The 24,534-nt window shown below is 42.3% G+C and overlaps 1 protein-coding gene across 2 annotated transcripts in view; it reads right to left on the bottom strand.

The window, feature by feature from the left end:
• Sumf1 (sulfatase modifying factor 1) overlaps window positions 1–24,534 on the bottom strand; it is an 84,293-nt gene that overhangs the window by 44,587 nt on the left and 15,172 nt on the right. For both annotated transcript variants that reach the window (XM_046425673.1, XM_058573002.1), the window contains exons 4-6: window positions 4,916–4,998; window positions 3,234–3,356; window positions 2,394–2,508 (exon numbers count right to left, since the gene is read on the bottom strand). In XM_046425673.1, coding sequence (XP_046281629.1) covers window positions 2,394–2,508; window positions 3,234–3,356; window positions 4,916–4,998 — 321 coding nt within the window. The remainder of the gene's footprint in view (window positions 1–2,393; window positions 2,509–3,233; window positions 3,357–4,915; window positions 4,999–24,534) is intronic.

Raw genomic sequence — 24,534 nt, 5'->3', positions numbered from 1 at the left:
CAGCTTTTGTTTTAGATATTTTGAAGCTGTACTGTTAGGTATAGAAACTCACTGCTCTTAAATCTTAAAAAAAAAAATACAATGCTGAAATCAGGATAGGTCACATTAATTTTCAATTTCTGGTAGGTCACGAGCTTCTCTGTCCTTCATCTTTTCCAAAAATGACTTGGTCGTTCACTTATTTTATTTTTTAGCAGCAATTTTGTAATCCTTTGATCATGTACCAAATAAACACAAATCGATTTGGGAAGCATTATTTTTGTGTCCAACAAAAATACAAATGCTTTCAAAACATGACAATTATTTGAAAGATTGTTGGAAAAAAAAATGATTTTCTAAACAACAAATTTAATTTAGGGCTATTTTCCCACAAGATTTATTTCCTCAGTGTGTTAAGAGAAAATGAAAATGTTTTGGCTCTACTCTCATTGATGGCGTCTTCCTCAAAATTCATGCTAAATTTTTTTTTTATATATTTTTTTAGATGTTGATGGACCTTTGTTTTATTCACTTATTTATATGGGTTCTAAGAATTGAACCCAGTGCCTCACACATGCTGGGCAAGTGCTCTCCCACTGAGCCACAACTCCAGCCCTTATGTTAAAATTTAATCTCCAAAGCAACAGTGTTAAGAAGGGTGGTCTCTGGGGGAGGGTGACTAAGAGATGCTGAGTGATTCTGCATGGGATTAGCACCCTTACAAAACGGCTGGGGATTGAAGGAAGTGCTCCTTCTGCCTCCCAGACAGGTGAGGGCACAGCAGTAGACCCCTCTAGAGGATGTAGCAAACACCACATCTGCTGGTACCTTGATCTTTGACTTTCCAGCTGCCAGAACTGGGAGAAATACATTTCTGTTTATAAACTGGCCTGCCAGTGGTGTTTTGTTATAGCAGCACAAATGGACTAAGACAGTTTTTTAACACAGTTTCATTAGTGTATGATTATGCAGCAGAAGAGCAGGGAGAAAGGAACTCTTGCAGGCCTTCTGGAAAACCACAGGGCCATATATTCCAAAGTCATATCCAAGGAAGTTTTGTAGGGCTAGGGATGTAGCTCGGTCGAGCACGTGCTTAGCCATGCACAAAGCACTGGATTCAATCCCCAGCACCAGAAAAAGGAAAAAAAAAAAAAGAATATATTCTGACTCTTCAATTTCACTGCTGGGGATCTTTTTTTTTTTTTTTTAATACCTTTGTTTTGTTTATTTAGTTTTCTTAGTGGTGCTGAGGACCAAACCCAGTGCCTGGGGCGTGCTAGGCAAGCGCTCTGCCACTGAGCCACACCCCAGCCTTACGCATCTGTCTTTTAAAAATCAGAGACAGCAATGCAGCTCCATATTTATGTATGAGATACTCACTGTATGTTTTACCCCGTAAAAAAAAAAAAAAAAAAAAAAAAACAGTAATAACTTAAATCTGCAACAATCAGAGGTAAATAAAATTTATTCCTTTGACTGTTTATCCAGCTGCTGAAAGAAATGTATTGGTGAAAACTATTCATGTAAAAAAAAAAGAAAGAAAGGAAGAAAAAAATGTTCCCTATATTAAGTAGGTAAAAATAGGATTTTAAATATTGTGTCCAGTGTGATCCAAATGCTATATGTAAAAAAAATCTATGATGTACATACACCAGAAACACGTATGCCAGCCAGTATGGTAGTTCAGAGCACAAGCTTTGGAAACAAACCGACCTGGTTCAAATCCCAGCTGTGCCACTTTCCTGCTGTGTAACCCTGGGCAAGTTAGTTAACCTCTCTGTGCCTCAGAATGGTCACCTGGAAAATGGGGGAAATAGTACCTACCTTACAGAATTGAATCAACAGTAAAAGAGACAATTCATGCAAATGGCTAAGCACTATGCCTGGCACACTGAAAGCACTCAACATCCACTAGCCAAGAATGAACAGAAAGGAAAAGCACTAAAATGCTACCAAGGATTCTCTCTGGGTGGCACAATACGAGATCAATTTAGCTTTCTCTTTACGGTGGTCTTGTTTTTCTAAAATTTGTACAAGTCTACCTTATTAAGGGATCAGGGGAAAAAATACACTATAAAAGTGGGGGCTATTGGCAATTGGTGGCCAATCGCCAATAGTCCCCACTACTAGGGAGGCTGAGGCAGGAGGATTGTAAGTTCAAGCCCAGCCTCAGCAACTAAAAGAAAACTCAGCAACTTAGCAAGTCCCTGTCTCAAAATTAAATTGAAGGGTCTGAGGATGTAGCTCAGTGGTAAAGCACGCCTGGGTTCAATCCCCAGTACAAAAGAGAGAGAGAGAGAGAGAGAACATCAGGTTAAATACTGATGTTGGCCTGTAGAATATCCATTGTGGGTCCCCCTGTGACAGCGATGAACGCAGCCGCGGCCACCCTCCTTCACAGGGTCACTACTCACGGGTGCAGTTCCTTGGAAGCCGTCCTCGGCAGTGTTGGTCACTGGGAACTCGCCCTGCCAAATGTTGGCATAATGTTGGCCTCTCGGCTGCAGCTTGTTGCCCCAGGGGAAAAGTCTGTTGGAAGAGACATGGGCATCAGCCTGCCAAAGGGAACGGGCTTCTGGGTTAAAGTCAAGGGATGAGGGAACGACACTCTTGCTCTCAGTGAGCTTTTAAAATATACATATATATAGAGAGAAGAGCTTTTAATCGGTTTTTCCTAGTTTCCTTGTAACAACTCATGTCCAGTTACCAACAACCTCAGTCCTTCCTGAGCACTCGGAAGGCTGGAGACCAGTCCCATCACTAACAGCAGGACTGGTGACAGCCGGGGAAGGAGGCCTCATCCTGGACTTATTTGGTAGCGTGATCAGGCAGCACCACACCACACTTTTTTATAAAGCCGTGGCTATTTTAAGGAGCTTTTCCTAGAAGATGTGACCCAAGCATGAGTTTTCTGTCTCATAGCTCTAGAAGCGAAGAAACAGCACTGCTTCAGAAGATGCCTAAAATAAGAAAGTGCTAACAGCGAGGCGGCCTGCCAAGCCGCTCCAGAGGCTAACAAGCAGCACGTGAACCGCTGGAACTTGCTTCAGGGCTGAAGGGAGCCCTGTTGGCCGGAAACCTGGCTTTGGGGACTGCCAAAGGTCAGGGGGTCGCTCACCAGTGTCACCTAGGTCACCTCACAGGGAAGAGGAAAACCGTGGAAGAACAAGAGCTGCCTGTGTTCAACTTTCTGAGCAAAGAAAGTTCCATGGAGTTAAACAAAAAAGGGCTGGGCAACATGAGGCCGTCAGTACCTATTCTGCAGCCCTCCTCGACAGCTGTACTCCCACTCAGCCTCCGTGGGCAGCCGCTTCCCTGCCCACGTGCAGTAGGCCACGGCGTCATTCCAGGAGACGTGGAGCACCGGATGATTCGGCCTGGGGAGGAGGGAGAGCAGAGTGAACAGAGGCTCCGATCGGAACAGGAAACAGGAACTGGCTCCAGCAAAGCCTGTCTACTCATCTGGGTTTGGTGGGTGACCCCGTGATGAAAACCATGGCCATGCACACCCCAGAGCTCCATGCCATTTATTGGGCCTGCATTAGAGTTTCTGTCCCCTCCACAGGGGGACCCACAATGGATATTCTACAGGTCAACTCTATCTCAGCCTCAGTTTCCGGAGAACCCAACCTAGGACACCCAGCTTCAAACCCTGCATCTTTTCTCTGTTTCCACAAAGGACTGACTCGTCATATTTGCCTGGCTGGAGCAGATCCCAACTCGTTCTCCCTTTTCCCCAAGGGACAGAGGGATGGGGAAGGCATCTTGGATTGAATCCCCTGCTCACTTTGTCTTTAAGTGGTCTACACATTCTGAGTTCCTTCCACATACATCTTTGAGTTTTCTACAGTAATTACTCCAGGACTTTCGTGTATTCTTTCAACGAATGTTTGCTGAGTAGCTATTATGTGCCAGATACTATTCCCAGCACTGATAAAAGATGCACTTTTCTCAGAAGACTGACTCAGCCAGCCATTCAGTTTACTACATGAATTTAAAAATACATCCCATGGGGAGGCAGCACCACTGTAGAGCACGTACTTAGTATGCACGAGGCCCTGGCTTTGATCCCCAACACTGCAAAAAATAACCCTCTTCGGATTTTTCTGCCTCCCTTCTGCTTGCTTTTTCCTCTCCCCATAAACTCAGGAAAGAAGTTATGAATAGGGAGCTCAGGGGCCGGCCCTCCTGAAAGATTTCTGACTTTTGTCACAGGGGCCTATCCCTAAAGCTGAACTCATGTCCTCCCAGCTTCCGACAATCAGGGGAGCAACCAGGAATGCTCTGAAGATAGAGACTTGAAAATGCCACCTGAAAAATGAGGTTAGGAGAGCAGTCTGCTTGGGCTGTGGAGGGACGGATCCTAACCCAAACCCTCTCCACCTCTGGGCTTAAAGTCGACTCTATTTTTGCTCGAGATAATTACTTCCTTGCCACCCTGGAGACTTGCTGACCGACTTGCTGCTCTGTGGTTTTGGAGTCAGATGGTAGCTCCAAAGTATGTCAGCCCGGGACTACAGAGCACATGGATCCTTCACTCAAGGGCCACCTGGCAGGACACAAGTGCCCATCCATGAGACAGTCAGTCCTTCCTCATAAAGATGCACTCATGAGGCAGAACAAATGGACAGACTGGAAAGATTAAACATGACATGAGATCTATAACAGGCCTGTCAAAGGGGGAAATCTGCAAGAAGATACTCTTTGACAGGCCAAATGAGGAAGGAAAGAGACCATCTATTAAGAGCCTTCTGGGAGGCCGCAGTGTTTAGGTCTTCACAGACATTATTTCCTGTCATCTCATTTTCCTACCAATCACTGATGGTTTGTCACTCTTGCTATAATCTTATAGCTGAAGATGGCCACTGGGTTCTTTCTCAAGAGCACAAGAATCTGTATGGAATGAAGCGTGTCACCTGGGCCTCACCTGACTCACCTGTGCAGAACAGTAGAGTCGGGCCCCTCTGGGTGTCTCCAGTTAGCGCCTTTAACAGGTAACCACCAGGGAGCGGCTGCAACCTCGAAGCAACCCAGAAGAGGCTGATGTTAGCCACTGTGACGGTCGAACACTGCACTCAGCACCAAAGCCCCATCTGGGTTACCAAACATATACCTCTACCAAAACATCATAAGATTGGTTTGTAAATAAGTCTTCAATGAAAGTATCAATTGATATTATAAAATGTCACAGTGGTGAAATAAGTATGAATTTAATTGATGCGTGGCTCTAAGATTATATATATCAGGCATGAACCCAGGGGCACTGTACCACTGAGCTACATGCCCAGCTTTTTTTGTTTGTTTGGGACAGGGTCTTGCTAAGTTGCGAGACTATCCTCAAACTTGTGATTCTCCTGCCTCAGCCTCCCAAGTTGTTGGGATTACAGGTGTGCGCCACAGTGCCCAGCTTCTAAGAATTTTTAAAAGATGCACTACTGGGGCTGGGGATGTGGCTCAAGCAGTAGCGCGCTCGCCTGGCATGCGCGGGGTGCTGGGTTCGATCCTCAGCACCACATGAAAATAAAAATAAAGATGTTATGTCCACCGAAAACTAAAAAATAAATATTAAAAAATTCTCTCTCTCTCTCTTAAAAAAAAAAAAAAAGAAGCACTGCTGACTAACCCTCTGTGATCTCTGACAAATGAAGACAGACTGTACTTCTCCTTTTTAACACCTGGGGAAACAGTTAACCTTAAAATTAAGTATAGGGCCAAAAGTGAACCAAGGTGGTCAGAAATCAAGTTGAATCACTGAGGAAAAATGGAGTATGTTTTTAAAAGACCTTGGTTTCATTTCTAGCCCCACATGGGCTGTGTGAGCTGGGGTAAGTTCACTACTTAGCTAGCCAGCCCCTGAGAGCCTCATCTGTGAAATGCTTCCCCTAACGCAGAATACCAGAGGAGGCCAGATCTTGGAAAGGCTCAGTAAACTGTTACTTGGACCTTTAAGGTTCTGTTCATCTTCTTAACAAAAATAATAACAGCAAAGGTCCTCAGTGAGTGGTGAAGAACAAGTCTTTGAAGCCATCAAAACTAGATTTGAATCTTGGCTTTGCAGTTTACATTGTGACTCTTGGCAACATCTTTAAGCTTGAGACAGCAACAGCACCTACATCTTGAGTTTTAGCAAAGAGGAAATGCAGCACAAAGGGCTTAGGACCTCAGCTCTTAGCAGCTTAGGCTAATGACTCAAGGAGCAGTCAGTAAAGGGAACCATTCTCACATGATCTTCCCCATGACAATCAGTAACAAGGACAGGCTCAAAAGATAGTAAGTGAAGAACAGAAGTTTGCAAAGGAGTCTTCTAATATAAACTCCATGGGACTCAAGGTCATCTCCATGACAATGGTACTCTCCATCCACAGCATCCTGCTGAGCATGGCTGAGTGGAAGTGACAGGGAGCTGTGTCCCTGCTACCAGCAATAGCTATAACTGGAAGCCCCAGACTCCGTTCTCACTCATCCTTTCTCAGAGCTGGAATCTTCCAAGAAACCGGGGCAACATGAAGACCCCCTTCAAACCCCGATTCTTGAGACCAAGTCAGAAAGATTTCAGACATGTCACTCAGAGTAAGAGGAATGAGCTTATTGAGGGAAAGCAAAAGGGAAAGGGGACACTCTCAAGGGAGAGAGTGGGTTCTCTCAGAGAGGTACAATGTACCTCTCCTGCACACCAGTTTTATTGGTGATCCCAGAGAAGTTTCCAGACAGTTCCACCTAGGTCCACCTCTTGACACAACAGGGTGACTTCAGACTTTCAAGTCCCCACTGTCATGGCAATTGTAAGTCAGTCACCTTGGTGCATGCTGACCAGTTCTAATTGGATTCTTGACTATACATTATTGTAGATTTTATGGTTAAGAGGAACTATCCTTACGTCCCAGAGTTTCAGGATCTGGTCACAAGAGTCTCCTGGGTTCCTCCCATCAGCAGTATCTTGGGTCTGCATTTCTCTTGCAGTGAACAGGTAGTTTGCTGAGGAATGTAACATAGCTTGTCCACCTAGGCCAGTCAGGGCTGCAGGTGAATGGCTTCTTGGAAAACAAAGCACATGGGCCCATTCTATAGAATTATTCTCTTCATCTCATGTTCCCTCTATCCTCATCGGTCTGATCCCTAACAACATCAACAAGCTCAGAACATGCAAGGTCTCGATCACAATGTGATGGCAAAGTCCATTTCAACACAGAAGGCATTTTGTCCCTAAACAGCACTTCTGCACGGGATCTCACCCCAGAGAGCACAGGGTGCAAAGGCAGGGTTTCTTTCTGTTTCATTTGTGGCACTGCATAAACTCATCTGAGACATCCTCCTCGACAGGACCACTCCATGTTCAGGTGCCAGTGACAGACAGTTTGCCACATATCAAGGGAAGATGTGCACAGAGAGCCGCAGTCACTCCACTCTTGTGTTTCAATGCGACCTTCAGATCACTCACCCGACCCAACTCCACCCCCAGCACTAAGCACCCCACAGGAAGTTCTAGTTCTTAAGTTTAAAAAAGAAAAAGAAAAAAGGCTAGCATAAATAAAAATGGCAAAATACAGAAACATGTAAACCTTTGTTAAATTTGGGGTAGCTTTTCTCCTCAGACCCTTTTGTGTTTTGAAATATTTCCTCATTAGCAATTAAAAAAAAAAAAAAAAAAAAAAACTCACAGCTGGGTGTGGTGGCCCAAGTCTGTAAGCAGAGCTACTCCAGAGGCTGAAGCAGGAGGATCGCAAGTTCTAGGCCAGCCCTCGCAACTTAGTGAAACCCTGTCATTAACTAAAAAGGTTTTTTAAAAGGGCTGAGATTATAGTTGCAGTGACAGAACACCCGTCTGGTTCAATCCCCAGTACACAGAAGAGGGAAAAAAAAATCTCAATGGGTTTATCTTTCCTACTACTAATAGGCACTTGGGCATTTCCAGTTTGGAGCTACTTTGAATTCTGCTGCTTCCATGAATATTCTTCAATGAGTCTGTGACCTTTAATAAACATGCGCATGCCTTTCCATGCTCTGTACACTGTGGAGAGCAACTGCTGGATCATGACACCCACACCCAGCTTCAGCAGAGACAAACACAAGCCTTCCAGGCAGAAGCCCCCCAGGGTTTCAGGACCTTTTTAAAAGGGGAGCTCCCACGGTGGCTTACCAACAGAAGGCCTGGGCGTGTGCTCCAGGGGCCAGTCAGGCCATTCTTTTTCCCCTAAATCCAACTGGTCACAAATACTTATTGAGTGCCACTGTATGCCAGTCCCAGAGCCTAATCCCTGAAGGGGATCTCAAAGTCCCAGAAAACCTCAGAGTACCACTCAGGACAGTTGGCATAGTCACAATTTTTACAATTATTTGTTTTACATAAAATAATTCTGTGATTGCAAAAAGTGGAATACAAGTGTGAACCTAATCATCTCTTTTTCCTTCAAAAACATGTCCAAGATTCAAATCGGTAGGTCTCTCTCACCTCTCTCTCATTCTAGACGTTTGCTTTCCATTGCAAAAAAAGAATATTTCTTTTCTGAAATTATCTAGCAACCCATCTGAAACAGACTGTTAGCTCGCAAGTCATACAGTCATAGAGCCATGAGATCCTTGGCAATCTCAGTGATGTGCACAGAGAAACAGGGCACAGCTTGGCTCAGGCATGGGGAAGCCAGGATACCACTGTGCCTGACCAAGTATCAAAACCTAGTTCTTTGGTTCAAAACACTGAGATCTGAAGCAAGTATGCAGAGACATGTGCATAGCATATGACACTGTTCTAAACAAAAATTACAAAATAACCCAACTGTCCCTGGTGTTCATCCATACCAAACATACTGCGCAGCTAGTCACCCAAGAATGCTCTGACATGGGAATACACATATTGTGTATTAAAGGTGACATGTACCATACACACTGATTCTGTTTCTACAAATACATACATAAAATGATACTGGCATGACCAGAAGAAAAAGATTCTAGAAGAATATACATGCATTTTGCAGGGGTGAAGGACTGGGAGAGGAATACTTTTTAGGAATGAACATTCAACACCAAAAGGTTTTCTCAACCTTGGCATTTACCAACTTTGGTTTATCTGTTTGTTTTTCTGGTACTGGGTCTGAACCTAGTGGTGTTCCACCACTGAGTGACATCCCCATCCCCATTTTTATTTCATTTTAAGACAGGGTAGCCCCCTGTCTGAATCACCCTGGTTGACCTTGACCTTGTGATACTCCTGCTTCAACCTCCCAAGTCACTAGGGTTACAGGCATCCATGGTGCTACAGGGCATGATGGCACACATTTTAGGCCACATACTCCCTTGGTGCAGAGGGGTGCCTGTGCACTCTAGGAAGGTCAGCAGCATCTCTGACCTCCACCCACTAGATACCAGTTGTAGCACAAAACTGCAGAACACAAAAAATATCTCCACTGTTGCCAGATGTTCCCTGAAAGGAGCAAATCACCAGCTGGACCAATAATCGGGAAGAGATTACTCTTCTTAAGTGTTAACATATAGTTCATAGTAACAGAGGGTAAAAGCATCTTACCCAGAGTCAGCTGCCTGGGGTTTAAGCACAGTAGTTCATTTACAAGACACAGGCTCCTCTGGCTCTTTGCCCTCTCCAGGCCCCACCTCACTCATCTGTGAAACAGATGTAAAAATACTACCATCTACTTCCTAGGCTCGCTGTGAAGACTAAATAAGGAAACCTATGTAAAGCACTTGGCCAGGTAAAGAGGAAGAATCGCAGCAGTGTCAGCTGTCATTATTGGTATTTTTCGTTTATATTAGTACAGGGTGCAACATTCTCTTGGAGCTTTCAATGAACAAGATCCTAACTAGTCAAAAACCTATCCCAGTAGTTCTTCAGCGAGGCTCACCCACCCACCACTTCACCCTTTCAGAATATTGACAGGCTAAGAAAAGTGCCAGAGAAGAGGAGGTGGTCAAAGACACGCTGAAGAACTCTCAGGAAGAGTATGGAGTGGTGTCTTCCACCGAACCCACGATGTGAGAGCCATGTTCAGGGAAACTGACCCACTCCCTGAAACAAAATGCACAATGAGAGTGTCGGTGATGCTTGGGCACCGATATGGGCACCAAACGACACACCTCACCGTCTGTGAGACAGACCACAAGTCACCACTGATGCAGATGCAGAATCCCAGTCCCCTCTGACACATAAAGAAAGGAAGTCAAGTAATCAGAATCTGACCGGAAGGACTGGTGGGAACAGAGGCAGGGCCTCCCTCATCCTTACCAGCAGGCCCTGGAAGAGCCAAGGAATTTTCTGGTCAAATTCATGCAACTCCCATCTGATGACACCAGACAGCTTTCTTTTCCTAATATCACTGTTTCTTAACTCAGCATTAAAAAAAAAAAAAAAAAATTGTTCTTGAACATCTGGTTCTGTCTTGAAAAATGAATGTTATTCTAGTACATTTAGGAACTTGTGAACAACTTTTGAGTTGTATATTAGCTAGTTTATCAAGATTACATGCAAACAATGACATTTTCCATTCCTTTTCCTTTTTCAGGAATGATCTCCAGGTGTGTTCTTTACAGAGCAGAAGCAACATGAGTAGACTGACATATTTGCTCCAATGCATCCTAAAAAGAGAAGTATTTTTTGTGTTTTTTTTTTTGTGTTGTTTTTTTTTGTGTGTGTGTGTGTGTGATGTGATTGTCCACCTACACGTTTTCTGCTCGACTGAGACAACTTCCAGAGTTACAGACTCCCTTATATCCAGGGGGAAAAGGACTTTAACATGACCTATTTCTAGTCAAATCTCCATAGCAACTGTCTTGGGTTTTAAGTTGAAACAGCTGTACCAGCCAGCCAGTGTAAATGGGATCTGCGTGGGCACTGATGTCCCCTTGAGACATGGACTTGAGAGAGCAAAGACATCCTTTCCCACCTCTCCCAAGAGACATACCCAGATCTGTAGTAACAGCTTAAAGAAAAGGAAAGGGGAAGATAGCAAAGGTGCCTTTATTCTTGCCAGAGGTGATAAATTATGCTTCTTAAACACACACAGCCCAGAATAAAAATGGCACTGGAAAAAGACAGAGCGTGGTGTAATTATGCAACGTCGAGTGTAAAGATGTCAAGTTCACAACTTTACAACTGCTCTCTTAAAAATTTAATGCTTTTAGACAAGCAAATTAAAAAGATGGACGTTTCTTGAAATGTAGTATAAACATGACAGTTACCCCTATAAAAACAGCCTGCGAGAATTTTTCAACTGGCACCAGTGAACAATGAGAAACTACAGATCCACTCAAATTCATGAAGTATAAATAAAACTGGAGGGGAATCTAACAACTGAAAGAATCAAATGGAACAGTGAACACCCAATACAATGCAGAAGGTTGGAGAGGAGCCTTAAATAAAGGGAAAGAGTGAATTCGTCATCAAAACAGATAGGTAGTTGAGTCTGACAGCTTATTTCAAATTAAATCTTAAATTGGGTACCTTGACAACTTGTTATACTCTATGGAAAGAAAAATGCATGCTTTTTCAGATAGGCCAACACAGTCATTAAAATTATATGCAGAAAAACATTTCTAGGGCTGGGGTTGTGGCTCAGTGGCAGAGTGCCTGCCTCATACATGTGAGGCACTGGGTTCGACCCTCAGCATCACATAAAAATAAATAAATAAAATAAAGGTGTCATATCCATATATAATTTAAAAAAAATATTTAAAAAAAGTATTAAAAAAGGAAAAACTTAAAACACCCATATAAAAAATATGCTAACTCAAAATAATTCAGATACTTAAAATGGCCTAAAAAATTCCGTTAGACATCATCTCCAATCTCACCACCCAGAAATAATGATTACAAACATTTCCATATATATGCTACTAATAATTTTTTGATATGTCTCTCTACATGTTGACATATCTTTTACTGAACTTTTACCATACAGATATTTTTATAATTGGCTATTTTACTTTTAGTAAATGGTGAAGATTTATACAAGTAATTACAGTTTTTCCTTTTAACAGATGTGAGAATTAACATTGAAAAACAAAAGCAGGCAATATTAAATGTTCATTAAAAATTAGTAATTTACCATTGAACTACACATTTCACTTTTATATTCACCTTCCAGTTTCACCAATAAGCATATACGTTTTACACAGTTTTCTCAAATTATATATGGATCATTTTCATTGGTCTTACTAAATATTTCTCTAGGTTTTAAGTGGACTCACAACAATCATTTTTTAGTGATTTCATAGTATTTCTGAAGACAATCTGTCACAAATTACCAATCTCTAAACATCGAACCACTCAGTTATATTCAAGTTTGTCCTCGCCTTTTTGCTTTATCAATAACATGACAGTGAACATCTTCAAACGTCTTCATTTACTTCTGCTAAATTTAAAGAAGCAGGGACTGAGGTTGTGGCTCAGTGGTAGAGCACTTGCCTCGCACATGTGAGGCACTGGCTTTGATCCTCAGCACCACATAAAAATAAATAAACAAAATGAAGGTATTGTGTACAGCTACAACTAAAAAAAGAAAATTAAAAAAAAAATTTAAAGAAGCAGCATGAGGACTGGGGTTGTGGCTCAGCGGCAGAGTGCTTGTCTAGCATGTATGAGGCCCTGGGTTCAATCCTCAGCACCACATAAAAATAAATAAATAAATAAAATAAAGGTATTGTGTCCAACTACAACTAAAGAATAAATATTTTTTAAAAAGGCAGCAGCATGACGATACCTAAGAGTGTGTCTTTATAACTCTTGCTAAAAAAAATCATCATCTTTAAAAACTCATCACATTAATTTATGGAATAGGTAATTTCCCTCTGGAAAGAGAACTGAGTATATATGTATTAATCATGGCATCCCAGATGAAGGCATTTATTAGAACTCTTTAGAAGGAGGATCTATTTAGGATATTTAAATTGCTAATGGCTTGCTTGTACATTTTTTTCCAATGTATGAGACAGGGGAATTAAAGACAGTCTGAATGCCATTTGATTGCATCTGAGTTATTTCTTGATGTTTTACAAACGCCGAAGCTTCTGAGAAGAAGGGCCAAACAGAAAACGAAACTTAGACAAGGTGATCTAAGAAGAAAAGATTCTCCTACACAGGTTGCCTTTGGAGTAAACGACCAAATAAATAATCCCAGCTGTCTTAGTCCATTGTTGTGTTGCTATAACAGACTACCCGACGCTGGATAATAAATAAAGAAGCTTACTGAGCTCTTGATTCTGTGGCTAGAAAGTCCAAGTGGCATGGCTCTGGGTGTAATGACGGTCACTGGGCTGCATCACAACATGGTAGGTAAGTGGAAAGGAAACTGGATGCATGCAGAAGGGGCCAAGCACGTGTGGTAGCCTCACACAGTAACAACCAGCTCTCTTGGGAACCAATCCAGGCACATGAGATCTCACCCACTTCCTAAAAGATGGGCACTAAACCCTTCCAGTGCCATCATGATCTGATCACCTACTAGGACCCATCTCTTAAAGATTCCAACACCTTAATACCACTGGACACAAGCTTCCACTAGGTGAACTTTCCTAGTAAACCATATCCAAACCATAGCAGCACCTATTATTTGAAAAACAATGAAAAAAGAAAAGCATCCTCACCCCACACAGCACTATAATAAAAGAGGACAGGCGCTCTTGTTGCAAAGGCAACCCAGGCTCACATTTTGAGATGACCTACTTCTGTCCCATGGTTAGAGACAGGCATCTGCAGAAAGCCATATAACGCCATGGATCAACTGCTGCCCCTTTAAACAAGAGTCTGCTACTGTATCAGCTAATCTCAGCCAAGCCTGCAAGGACAGACAACAGGCTGTGAGCACTTCACAGCTGACCTCCTAGGTTGCCGGGCTGGCACTATTTCTCCCTACAGCTGGATGCTATGCACCAGTGGCAGAAGGGTGACTCCCTGGGGAGCACACTGTGCAGGAAATACCTGTATACTTTTCATGATACTGTGCATTTTTCAAACTTCTGCAAGATTAGGGAGAACAAATAGGTTTGGTTGGAGAGTGGAAACCTGGACCCGGAAGGCCAGGTATTGAGTGAAGTTCCAACACTGCTCATGCTTAACACATAACTGCTTACAACGCCACAGGATTTTAAAAGTAGAAAGGATGTAGGACACATTCTACTGAAAGTCCCTCATTTTACAGGTGGAAACATAAGTACTGGAAACTTGGTAGTGGCAGAACTATGGACAGAGGCTTTCAGTTCACAACTCTTTCCACTATTCAAGCATCTCCCAGGGGCTATTTGTAAGTATCTTCCATAAGATGTTAGGGGTGGAGGGGGGTGGGGGGCTGTAGCTCAGTGGCAGAGTGCTTGCCTCACACCTGTGAGGCCCTGGGTTCGATCCTCAGCACCACATAAAAATAAACAAATAAAATAAAGGTATGTTGTCCATCTACAACTACAAAAATAATTTTTTTAAAAAATGTTGGTGGGTAGAAATGGTTTACCATGAAAGTAGTCACAGTGGGTAGAAAGGTCCTAGGTTAATCAAAGTTAAACTATTTTTAACTACAGGACTTCTGGGAGTCTTTAAAACGCTAATGTAGTGTGGGCTAAGTCTTGGTCAAATGCAGGATGTGGTTTGCACTTGAGTGGAGAGGTGAAGCATTCCTGGTCCCCATCCTGACTCTCCTATTACAGGATTAACCACGTGAGGTTGGCTTGGCAGTTTACTTAGAAGTCTCAGAGCCTCTGTTTTCTCAATCGGTAACATCAGTATTCCAAGAAAACTTACTTAATTGGCTTGCTGTGAGGACTGAGCCAGGTGTTGGTACATTACTGGACATCTATAGAATGGATTCATGATGTTACTCTGTGCTCAGCCCTGGGGATACAGTATATGATCTAGAAATGGAGACAGACAAATAAGCAAATAATTGCAAGTCTGTGATAAGTGAGGCCAAGAGGAGCCCAGTGAGCCACGGGAGTCCAAGGAAAGGCAACCAATCAATGTCAGGGGATGATCCCACGGATTCTTCCCATTGTAGGTGAGGAGGTGGAGAAAGTAGAGGCGGGGGTGGAGGGGTGCACGCAGGGCTTTCCACACGGGAGGCCATCCACCACTATACACATGGTCCAGCAAAGGTGGGCATTGATTTTTCTTGTCAAGTAAAATGTACCAAAGATCTTTAGAACCTCAGCTCTGGAGGGTGTGGGGAGATGAACTAGATTCAACCAGCACCCAAAGGCATCCTCTCTACCATGTTTCTGGGAAGAATAGGGATGAGGTAGGATGGATACTGGTTCCTATGTGACCTGGTGATTCAGATTTATGCCTGTTATCCAAGAAGAATTAAAAACATTTCATTTCACTCCCAAAAGTACCCCAAGTCGGGCCTTTACAGTCACTCAACCAACAGTTGGTCCCCCGCAGTCTCAGTATGAACAATCTGTCAGACATCACTTTCTGATGGGCAGCCCATCACATGCAGATCCTTCTAAGAAACCGAGTTCTGATTTACAGCTAAACTGATATCCCTCCCAGAGACCTCCCACCTGCTGCCCTGATTAGGTTTCCAGGGGCCACATAGCATGAATCAAATTCCTCTTTCATTCACCTTTCAAACATCTGTAAAATAAGCTACACTCATTCACCTCTTAGGTCTTCTTTAGGTTTGGGAGCCCATTCAATCTTCTCTAAGCTCTCCCATCTCGAAGTTAAGGGCATTCCCATCTCTCCCCAGTTTCCTCAAGCCAAAATCCAAAAGCCATTTGGATTCCTCTTTCCTTTTCTAGGTTCTCAGAAGTTACTTTCAAATATCAGACCATTTTTTAGCATCTCTACTCCAACCACCCTGCCTCCCAGCACCATCACCTCTCCCCTGGACTATCACAAAGCCAGAGTAGTCTCTCTAAAATGTTAGTTAGATCCAATGGCTTCTAACCGATGTTAAGATGACATTCAGATCCCTCTGTAACCCACTACCTGGCTCAAGCCCCACCTCATCTTGGGTGGCCCTCTTCTGGATAAACACCAATTTAAATACAGTCTTTTCAGTGAAACATCCTTTTGTAGTGAGAGAATCAACTCCTGGCTGAAGGGTTGAAGCAGAAGTCTGTGGTGGGAAGAGTGGCAGGCAACAGGTGCCCCCTCCAACAGATCGAGAACTGACTAAAACCATTTCCCCTTCCTGGGCCATGGCTCACCTATAAGAGGAAGGCTTTTCTGCTGGGTCATTTTGGAAGTTCTATTCACTCTAAATTCTTATTTATTCTGAAGTTGATCTTGAAGCTGGCCAGGCTTTCTGATCAACAGTCGACCTGTTTCTCTAGGGAGGTGGATGGTGAAACCCCAACATTTGGGGCCAGGAGATATCAGCACCATTTTTCTTTCTTTCTTTTTTTTTTTTTTCCTTAACTTTTAAAAATTTAAGCTTTCATTTTTTATTTAATTTGTTTTTATGTAGTGCTGAAGATCAAACCCAGTGCCTCACCACACTAGGCACACAACCCCAGCCCACCATTTTTATTTCTTAATCCCAGTTAAGCATCAAAAGACCCAAAAGAAATTTATGGACACCTTACACAGGCATTTCTAATCTGAACCTCTGGGGCTCAGCATGTCTCAGATATATTAATCGTGATCAAGTGCCTTGGAATGGGTTGGGGGAAAAAAGGAGCTGTGTCTGTTATCCTCTTGTATGGGGCTCTCTTCCTCTAGCCTTATCATGGTTCACTTCCTGAGCTCATGCCACACTGACTGCTCAGTCAAGTGAACAAATGCTCTCTTCAGAAAGGCACAAGAGACAGTGTTACCTTCTTATCTTATCCAATTGGCCAGGCCTGGACTGCCTCCCCCAGAACTCAGTTACCGTGAACCCACCTTAACCCTGATGACAGACCAGTGTCTCTCGCCAAGGAAAAGCTGACTGTGTAACCGACACAGGTCACATCAGGTCTGAGTCCTGCGGCTTTCAAAAACTAAACGCCTGACAGATGATACCAGACAAATACATATTAAGTGCTTATTAAGAGACAGTTATTGTGCTGAGGACAATACGTGAATTCCCACCTACCCTCACAGAATGAATCTAAGAGAGGGTAAAGTATTCAAGAAATATCTACACAAATAAGTGTCATCACAAATAAGTGGATGAACACTATGAAAGGAAGGCACGAGGAGCCACAGGAACACCCCCCGGGGAATGTGGATGTCAGGAGGGTGTTCTGAATGACAGCCCAGGGCGGGTCAGCTGAGACCTGACCACACAGGGCTGAAGGGGGGAGTTAGTGATGGGCGCGGGAGACCCTCTGCTGCAGGCTCTGCCCTGTGGTTTCCAAAATGAGTTCTTCCTCATCTGCAAGGGTCCCTTCAAATACCTCTTCCTCACTCAGACCTTTCCAGAGCAATAAGCTTGGAAAATCCCCAGCAGCCAACAGGTGTCACAGAAAAGCACAGGACAGTTTGAGAAGAACAGCACAACCAGAGGAACTGTGCCCACCAATAACAAGTGAGGGGGAGCCCACAGGAAGAAGGAGTGAACACGCTTCAATAGTCCTGCCCCAGGAACCCCCTCACGGTGCCGGAGGCCCCAGAACTCGGCACCACTATGTGCTGACACTGGGGAGGGCTCCTTGGATACACCATGTCATGGCAGATGGGATCATGGTGGGAGCACACTCAAGAGGAAGGAATTATGTGGCAAGACGGGAAGCCAGAGGGGGGTTCAGAGGTGAGGCCTGCTCGTTCCTCACAGTTCACCTTGGTGAGACCAGCAGCAAACCTTTTAGTGGCAGCACCTGCAATGACCTAATGACCTCCCAATAGGCTCCACCTCTTATTTTATTTATCAATTTTATATTTATTTACTTATTTTCATACTAGGGATTGAACCCAGGGCAGCTGACCCACTGAGCCACATCCCCAGCCCTTTATATTTTTGAGACAGGATCTCACTAAATTGCTTAGGACCCTGTTTAGTCGCTGAGGCTGGCATTACAGGCCTGCGCAAGGGAGCTGGCTAGGATCTGCTGCCAAAAGGTCTACCACCTGTCTATACTGCCACTCTGGGGACCAAGTTCCTAGCACATGAAACTTTGGGGACAAACCATATCCAAACCAGAGCAGAAGATGTGTTCAAATTAAAAAAAAAAAAAAATCCAGCACACGGTTTCAAAATGATGGGAATGGCATTAAGAAAATGATATGTGAATAATAAAATAAATCCTAATCTGTGAACTCAAATGAGGTACGGAAATTAAAAAAAAAAATACAAATGAAAATAAAACAAAAAGTCTTTTCAGAAATATTGCTTAAGAGGCAAAAGACAAAAAGGAAGAATATGTTAAAGAAAAAGATAAAAATTGTTTAAAAGAAAGAATGAACACTAAAAACGGGTAAAAAGAATCCTACATGGGCTGGGGCTGGGGCTCAGTGGTAGAGCACTCGCCTAGCAAGGGTGAGGCACTGGTTTCAATCCTCAGCATCACGTAAAAACAAATAAATAAAAATAAAGGCATTGTGTCCACCTACAATTAAAAAAAATCTAAAAAAAAAAATCCTACAGATTCCTGAAGATAGGACACGAAAATAGTAATTTATTTAAAATTCTCTTGATGTTTAAAAAATTGTGAAAGTACGACACATAGAAAAAGCAAACTGTAAGTGAAAAACACTAACCACAAGGACCAACAGCAAGATACTAGATAATAAAGAAAAATAAATCCTTGGGTTGTCAAGCAAAAGTAATGAGTAACTCCAAAGATGAAGAAAATGAGATTATCAGCGGCCCTTCGAAGAACAGCACTTCAATCCAAAAAAAAAATAAGTATGTAAAACACTGAAGGAAAATATATGTGAACTAAAGATTTCATGTCCAACAAAAGTGACTGTGAAGTAGAAAGAGTACTAACAAAGCACTGTCACCATGTGAAAGTCTGGAGATGAATGTCCCCTGGCCGCTCCCTGAAGAACCTGGTGGAGAAGAGCTTTGCCAAGTCAAATGACTGGGGCAACACTGTCACAAAGCACCAACCATGTGGATCCTTGGATAGCTAAGCTTCAACAGGAGCTAAAAAGCAGAGAGTACTCTATGCATGGACATATGTTCCAATAATACAGAACTAGTGTGACTATTTTAAAACTGGGGAGAAACAGGAAAAGCATATATAAAAGTCTGGGTTTTTTTTAAACCTGTTCTCGGTAATTACACTGGTGATGATAGCATTGGTGTTGTTATTTTGAGACTGTTATGTATGTAATCTGGGATAAAACAAATGAGTAATTATGGACTACTCTAATTCTATCCCCTATGTCCTTGGGAATCTGGATTACCGGTGTCGGGACAAGAAAAGGAAAAAAAAAAGGAGGAAAAGATGACATGCAGAACAGGTTTAAAAACCTGAAGTATCAATGTGGACTCACAGGGCATTGTATCTTAGCTCTGTCCATTGGGAGATCTAGAAACAACTACAAACCTAACAGCAGCAAGTTCACCCGGATCCTGGAGAAGGTTCTAGAAACACTATTCTCTACAAAAAGTAATGTCTGCTTAGAGTAATGGACAATTCCAGGCAGGGGAGGGTGATATATCCTGCCTTAGAAAAAGCAAAAAAGCTACAAAGGGTTCCTAGGGTCAGTTCAAAAGGGATCAGGATCAGCTGTCCAAAGCAGAAAGTCAGAATGGGGAGTAAAGTGCAAGTGGACAAAGGGTTTCTTTCTTGGCTGATGAAAATGTCCTATTCCATTCTGTGATGATGGTACATACATGGCAAAACAACTCCATACATACATGGTAAAACAACCGGGGAACTGTTTGCTTTAAAAGTTATATTTCATAGCATGTAGATTATATCTCAGTATAGCTGTTAAAAGAGAGAGAGAGAGAAAAAAAAAAAAAGGATTCCCAAGAACTTGAAATGGCATCCAGTGCTCAAAAGTCAAGGGATCATGATTCCAAGTGAATCAAACCCACAACATGTGTTTAAATTCTGAGTTCATAAAGATGATTTTAAAAATCTGGTTCCAAGTACATAAATCTACATTTATGATAAAACTGCACAGAACTGTATACACACAGAGAATGAATGAATACATATAAAACTGGTGAAATCAGATGAAGACAAGTGGGTTGGACTAATTTCCAATTTTCTGGTTGTGAAAATATAGTATAATTATTTACTATGAGAACAATAGAGGAAACATAGTAAGGGGTATACAGGATTTCCCTGTATCATTTCTTTGCAACTGCATGTGCATCTATAATTACCTGAAAAATGAAAAAGTTCAATTTAAAAAAAAAAAAAGAAAAAAAACCCATCACCTATACAGAGTAATGGGAAATCAACTCATTATTTTAAAAGCTAGTAAAGATTCATTTACCTATTTTTCTTCTATGACCCATATGAATGGTTAAGAAAATAGTAAGAGGAGCGAGCTTACCTCTTTATTATTATTATTATTATTATTATTATTATTATTATTATTATTATTATTATTATTTTTAGTTGTAAATGGACACAATATCTTTTTATATATTTATTTTTATGTGGTGCTAAGGATCGAACCCAGTGCCTCAGTGAGGTACAGCCCCAGCCTGAGAACTGACCTTTTTATGAAAATATCCCCATTAATAAATGAAAAGAGTAGATAAATAAATGAAAAAGAGCTATTTAGATAATCACTCTTACAACCCCCAATAAATTCCTGGAGTTAGCCACCAGGCATTAACAATAGCTAGCATGAAGGGAAGCTGAAAGAGCACGTATCTGATGCCTCCTATGGGGGAAGACACCACTTTAATGTCTTGCCATGGAGCGAACATGGGTCTGATCAGACCTGAGGATGTGGTTACCAATTAGCAGGTCACCAATGACAGACAGAAGAGCTGAACTGCACTGTCAGAGCACAATCAGCAAAATTCAGATGTGGGCCAGTCTGCGGGTCCTGTATTCTTCAAGGGATAAACCAGGAGGGAAGACAGGGGGATGGGGCAACGGAAAGGAAACCTACAGATTATAAGAGTCTCAAAAGACATAGGTTTCCTTAAAATGGGTAAGGTTAAACTTGGGACATAACCTGGGTGATAATACTAGAAAGAAACTTAAGGGTGCATCTGCTTTAAAAAGCAGGATAGGGGCTACCTTAGGGACAGTAGGGGCTGCTGGACTAGGTAGCCAAATTCTAATCCCTGACCTGTGTGATGGTCACAGACATGTGCCCTAGAATAACTCAGAAAGCTACCCCTCTGTTATGTCACCTTTCTCCATTTGTATTTTATTTTGCAATAAAAAGGTCTTCAAAAGTTGGGGGGGAGCATTGTATCACTAGCATAACCTGCATAAATGCAAGGCAACATTTAAAATAAATAATGAAAATAAGTAATACTATTTAATTTTTAGCTGAGAAAGATTCCAAGCCCTGTTTTCATCTCCGGGATATATAAAGAACTCAAAAAACTTACCATCAAAAAAAAAAAAAAAAAAAAAACCCAATCAATAAATGGGCCAAGGAACTGAACAGACACTCCTCAGAAGAAGATATACAATCGATCAACAAATGCCAGGCGTCATTCTGACCGGCTCTCAACACAACATCTCTAGTAATTAGAGAAATGAAAATCAAAACTACTCTAAGATTTTATCTCACACCAGTCAGAATGGCAGTTATCAAGAACACAAACAACAATAAGTGTTGGTGAGGATGTGGGGAAAAAGGCACACTCATACATTGCTGATGGGACTGCAAATTAATGCAAGCAATCTAGAATGCAGTATGGAGATTCCTTAGAAAACTTAGAATAGGATCCACCATTGGACCCAGCTATCCCACTCCTGGGTCTATACTCAAAGGACTTAAAATCAGCATATTATAGTGAGACAACTACATCAATGTTCATACCAGCTCAATTCACAATAGCTGAACTGTGGAACCAATCTAGATGCCCTTCAGTTGATGAATGGATAAAGAAACTATAGTATATATACACAATGGAATATTACTCAGCATTAAAAGAGAATAAAATTATGACATTTGCAGGTAAATGGATGCAGTTGGAGAATATCATGCTAAGCAAAGTAAGCCAATCCCCAAAATCCAAAGACTGAATGTTCTCTCATAAGTGGACACTGATCCATAACAGCAGGGACAGAGACAGGGGAAGAATAGAGGAACTGTGATCGGGCAAAGGGGAGGGGGAAGGGGAGGGGGTATGGAGGCAGGAAAGATGGCAGAATGAGATACATATCATTACCCTAGGTGCATGCATGACTGCACATATGGTGCGACGCTACATCCTGTACAGCTAGAGAAGTGAAAAGCTGTGCTGCAATTGTGGACAATGAATCAAAATGCATTCTGCTGTCATATATACCTAATTAGAATAAATAAATAAATATATTTTTAAATTTTTTTAAATGTTAAGGACATGACAGCATTCAAATGAGACTCTATGACTTAATCAAATCTTGAGACACATCTGAAAAGGGAAGATACTGCTCATCATATGATTCAAGGTGATTTTATGCTTTCCCATATACCACCTAATATCATCTTAAATTTATCTTATGAATCATTTCATGTCCTATGCTTCTAGAAACACTGAATTTAAAAAAGATCTAGTGCCAGGCATGATGGGGCATACCTACAATTCCAGCGACTGGGGAGGCTGAGGCAGGAGAACTACAAGTTCAAAGCCAGCCTCAGCAACTCAATGAGACCTTAAGAAACTTAGGGAGACTCTGTCTCAAAATTTTAGAAAAGGGCTGGAGTGTAGCTCAGTGGTACAGCCCTTGGGTTCAACCCCACTACTGAGATGGGGAGAGATCTGATGCATCAAACTAAGTCAGGCCTCAGGAGATGAAGAAAACAAACCTGAGCTCTTCTATCACCCACAGATTGTATTCATTCAGCCTTCTCCAAACAAGCTTAAAAGGTTTGCTTTTCCATTATGAGCATTTAAGCAAGTGACAACACTGAGACCCAGTAAGAGGTACTTGTCCTCGTCCTGGTTACAGGTACACACACTTTCCTATGCACTTACAAGGGCACCTTTGGAGCCCAGCAATAATTCACCTCTGCCTTCATGCCCAATGTGTTTGTAGGTTCTCCAGGGACAAGATGTCCTGTATCTGAACGCACAAAGAACAGAAATAAGCACATATGCCCTCCCTCACCCCAACTCTGTATCTTAAAACAAGACACCATATCCCAAGCTGCTGGGTCATCAACACCAGCCAGAATTGACCACCAAGCCCTTGAAAAAAAAAAAAAAAAAAGATGGGGAGATCAGATTACATAACAGACCTGTAATACAAACTTGCAAAGAGCAAAGAAAATGTGAAATTCAAATGGAGCCAAATCACATTTTTCAAACACTTATCTCAAATACAGAAAAAGTGACCTGACTCACTAAAACATGGTTTGAGACTAAGTCTTGTTTTACTTTATTCCCCTCCCACATCAAGTCTTGCTACATTAGTTTGAAATGAAAGAAAACGTGGAATGCACTAGCTCAAAAAAAAAAAAAAAGAAAGAAAGAAAGAAAATGTGAGCCAGGAGAGCTCAATTTTTCGGGTAGTGCTACTCTCCAGAGAGGACATAATGCCGCCAACACATGAAGTTCAGGAGTGGGACTGTGGAGCTCAGTGGTAGAGCGCTTGTCTAGCATGCACAGGATGCTGGGCTCCATCCCCAGCACTGAGAATAATAAAAAGATGAAATGCAGGCAATAATTCAAAGGAAACTATAGGGAGGTTGGAACTAGATTCATCTTCAGATCTGTTTGTTTGTTTGTTTGGTACTATGGATTGAACCCAGGGGTGCTTAACCACTGAGCACACTCCCAGTCTTGTTTCCTTTTTATTCTGAGACAGGCTCTAAGTTGCTTAGGGCCTCCCTAAGTTGCTGAGGCTAGCCTCAAATTTGCGATACTCCTGCCTCAGCCTCTGGAGCTGCTGGGATTACAGGCCCATGCCACCATACCCAACGCATCTGCATCTTAGTCAGCCTCCCTTGAGTAGATTAACCCCTCCCCCTCTGTCTCCTGTTGCCTCTGCATTCTCTGCCCCCTTTGCTGTGTGACTTTCCAGCCTGGCCTCACACCTTCCCTTGTTCTTAAATTTTTGTGAGATATGTACACAAGCAAATGCATAAACGTCACGACCCTGCTGAAATGGCTGGTACAGGAATCTAAATTAATCATAATATAATTACATACATAATCTCTATATATACACTGCAGTAGTACAGCTAACATAAAATTGAATCTTCCCTAATTTTGATCAACATTCAAAAGAACAAGGAGGTAATTATTTAAATAGTGCTGTGAATTCACTCGTCCACCCAATGTATGAAATACTTCTATTATTATGGAAGCAGACGGCACCATTTCCAGTCTAAGAGAAACACACCTAGTTCAAATTCCATGGGTCCTCCTATGACACAGTACACCCCTGCCTGTAAGGACCAGTCCCCAGCCTTCATTATGAACATCTGCAGCAAAGGGGCCCTCTGTGGAAACTGCTCTGACCATGTGAGTTCATGAATGTCAGAACAGGAAGCTCCGTCTCCACCTGGCCCCTGATGATATCAAGAGCATGGAAATGGAACATTCA

The sequence above is a fragment of the Marmota monax genome, unplaced genomic scaffold (genome assembly GCF_021218885.2).
Source record: "Marmota monax isolate L192 unplaced genomic scaffold, Marmota_monax_Labrador192_F-V1.1 WCK01_AAM20220418_F8-fsc00028, whole genome shotgun sequence".
In the NCBI taxonomy this organism is placed as follows: domain Eukaryota; kingdom Metazoa; phylum Chordata; class Mammalia; order Rodentia; family Sciuridae; genus Marmota; species Marmota monax.
The sequence above is the reverse complement of the archived record's forward strand: the minus strand, read 5'-3'. Positions and strand labels throughout refer to the sequence as shown.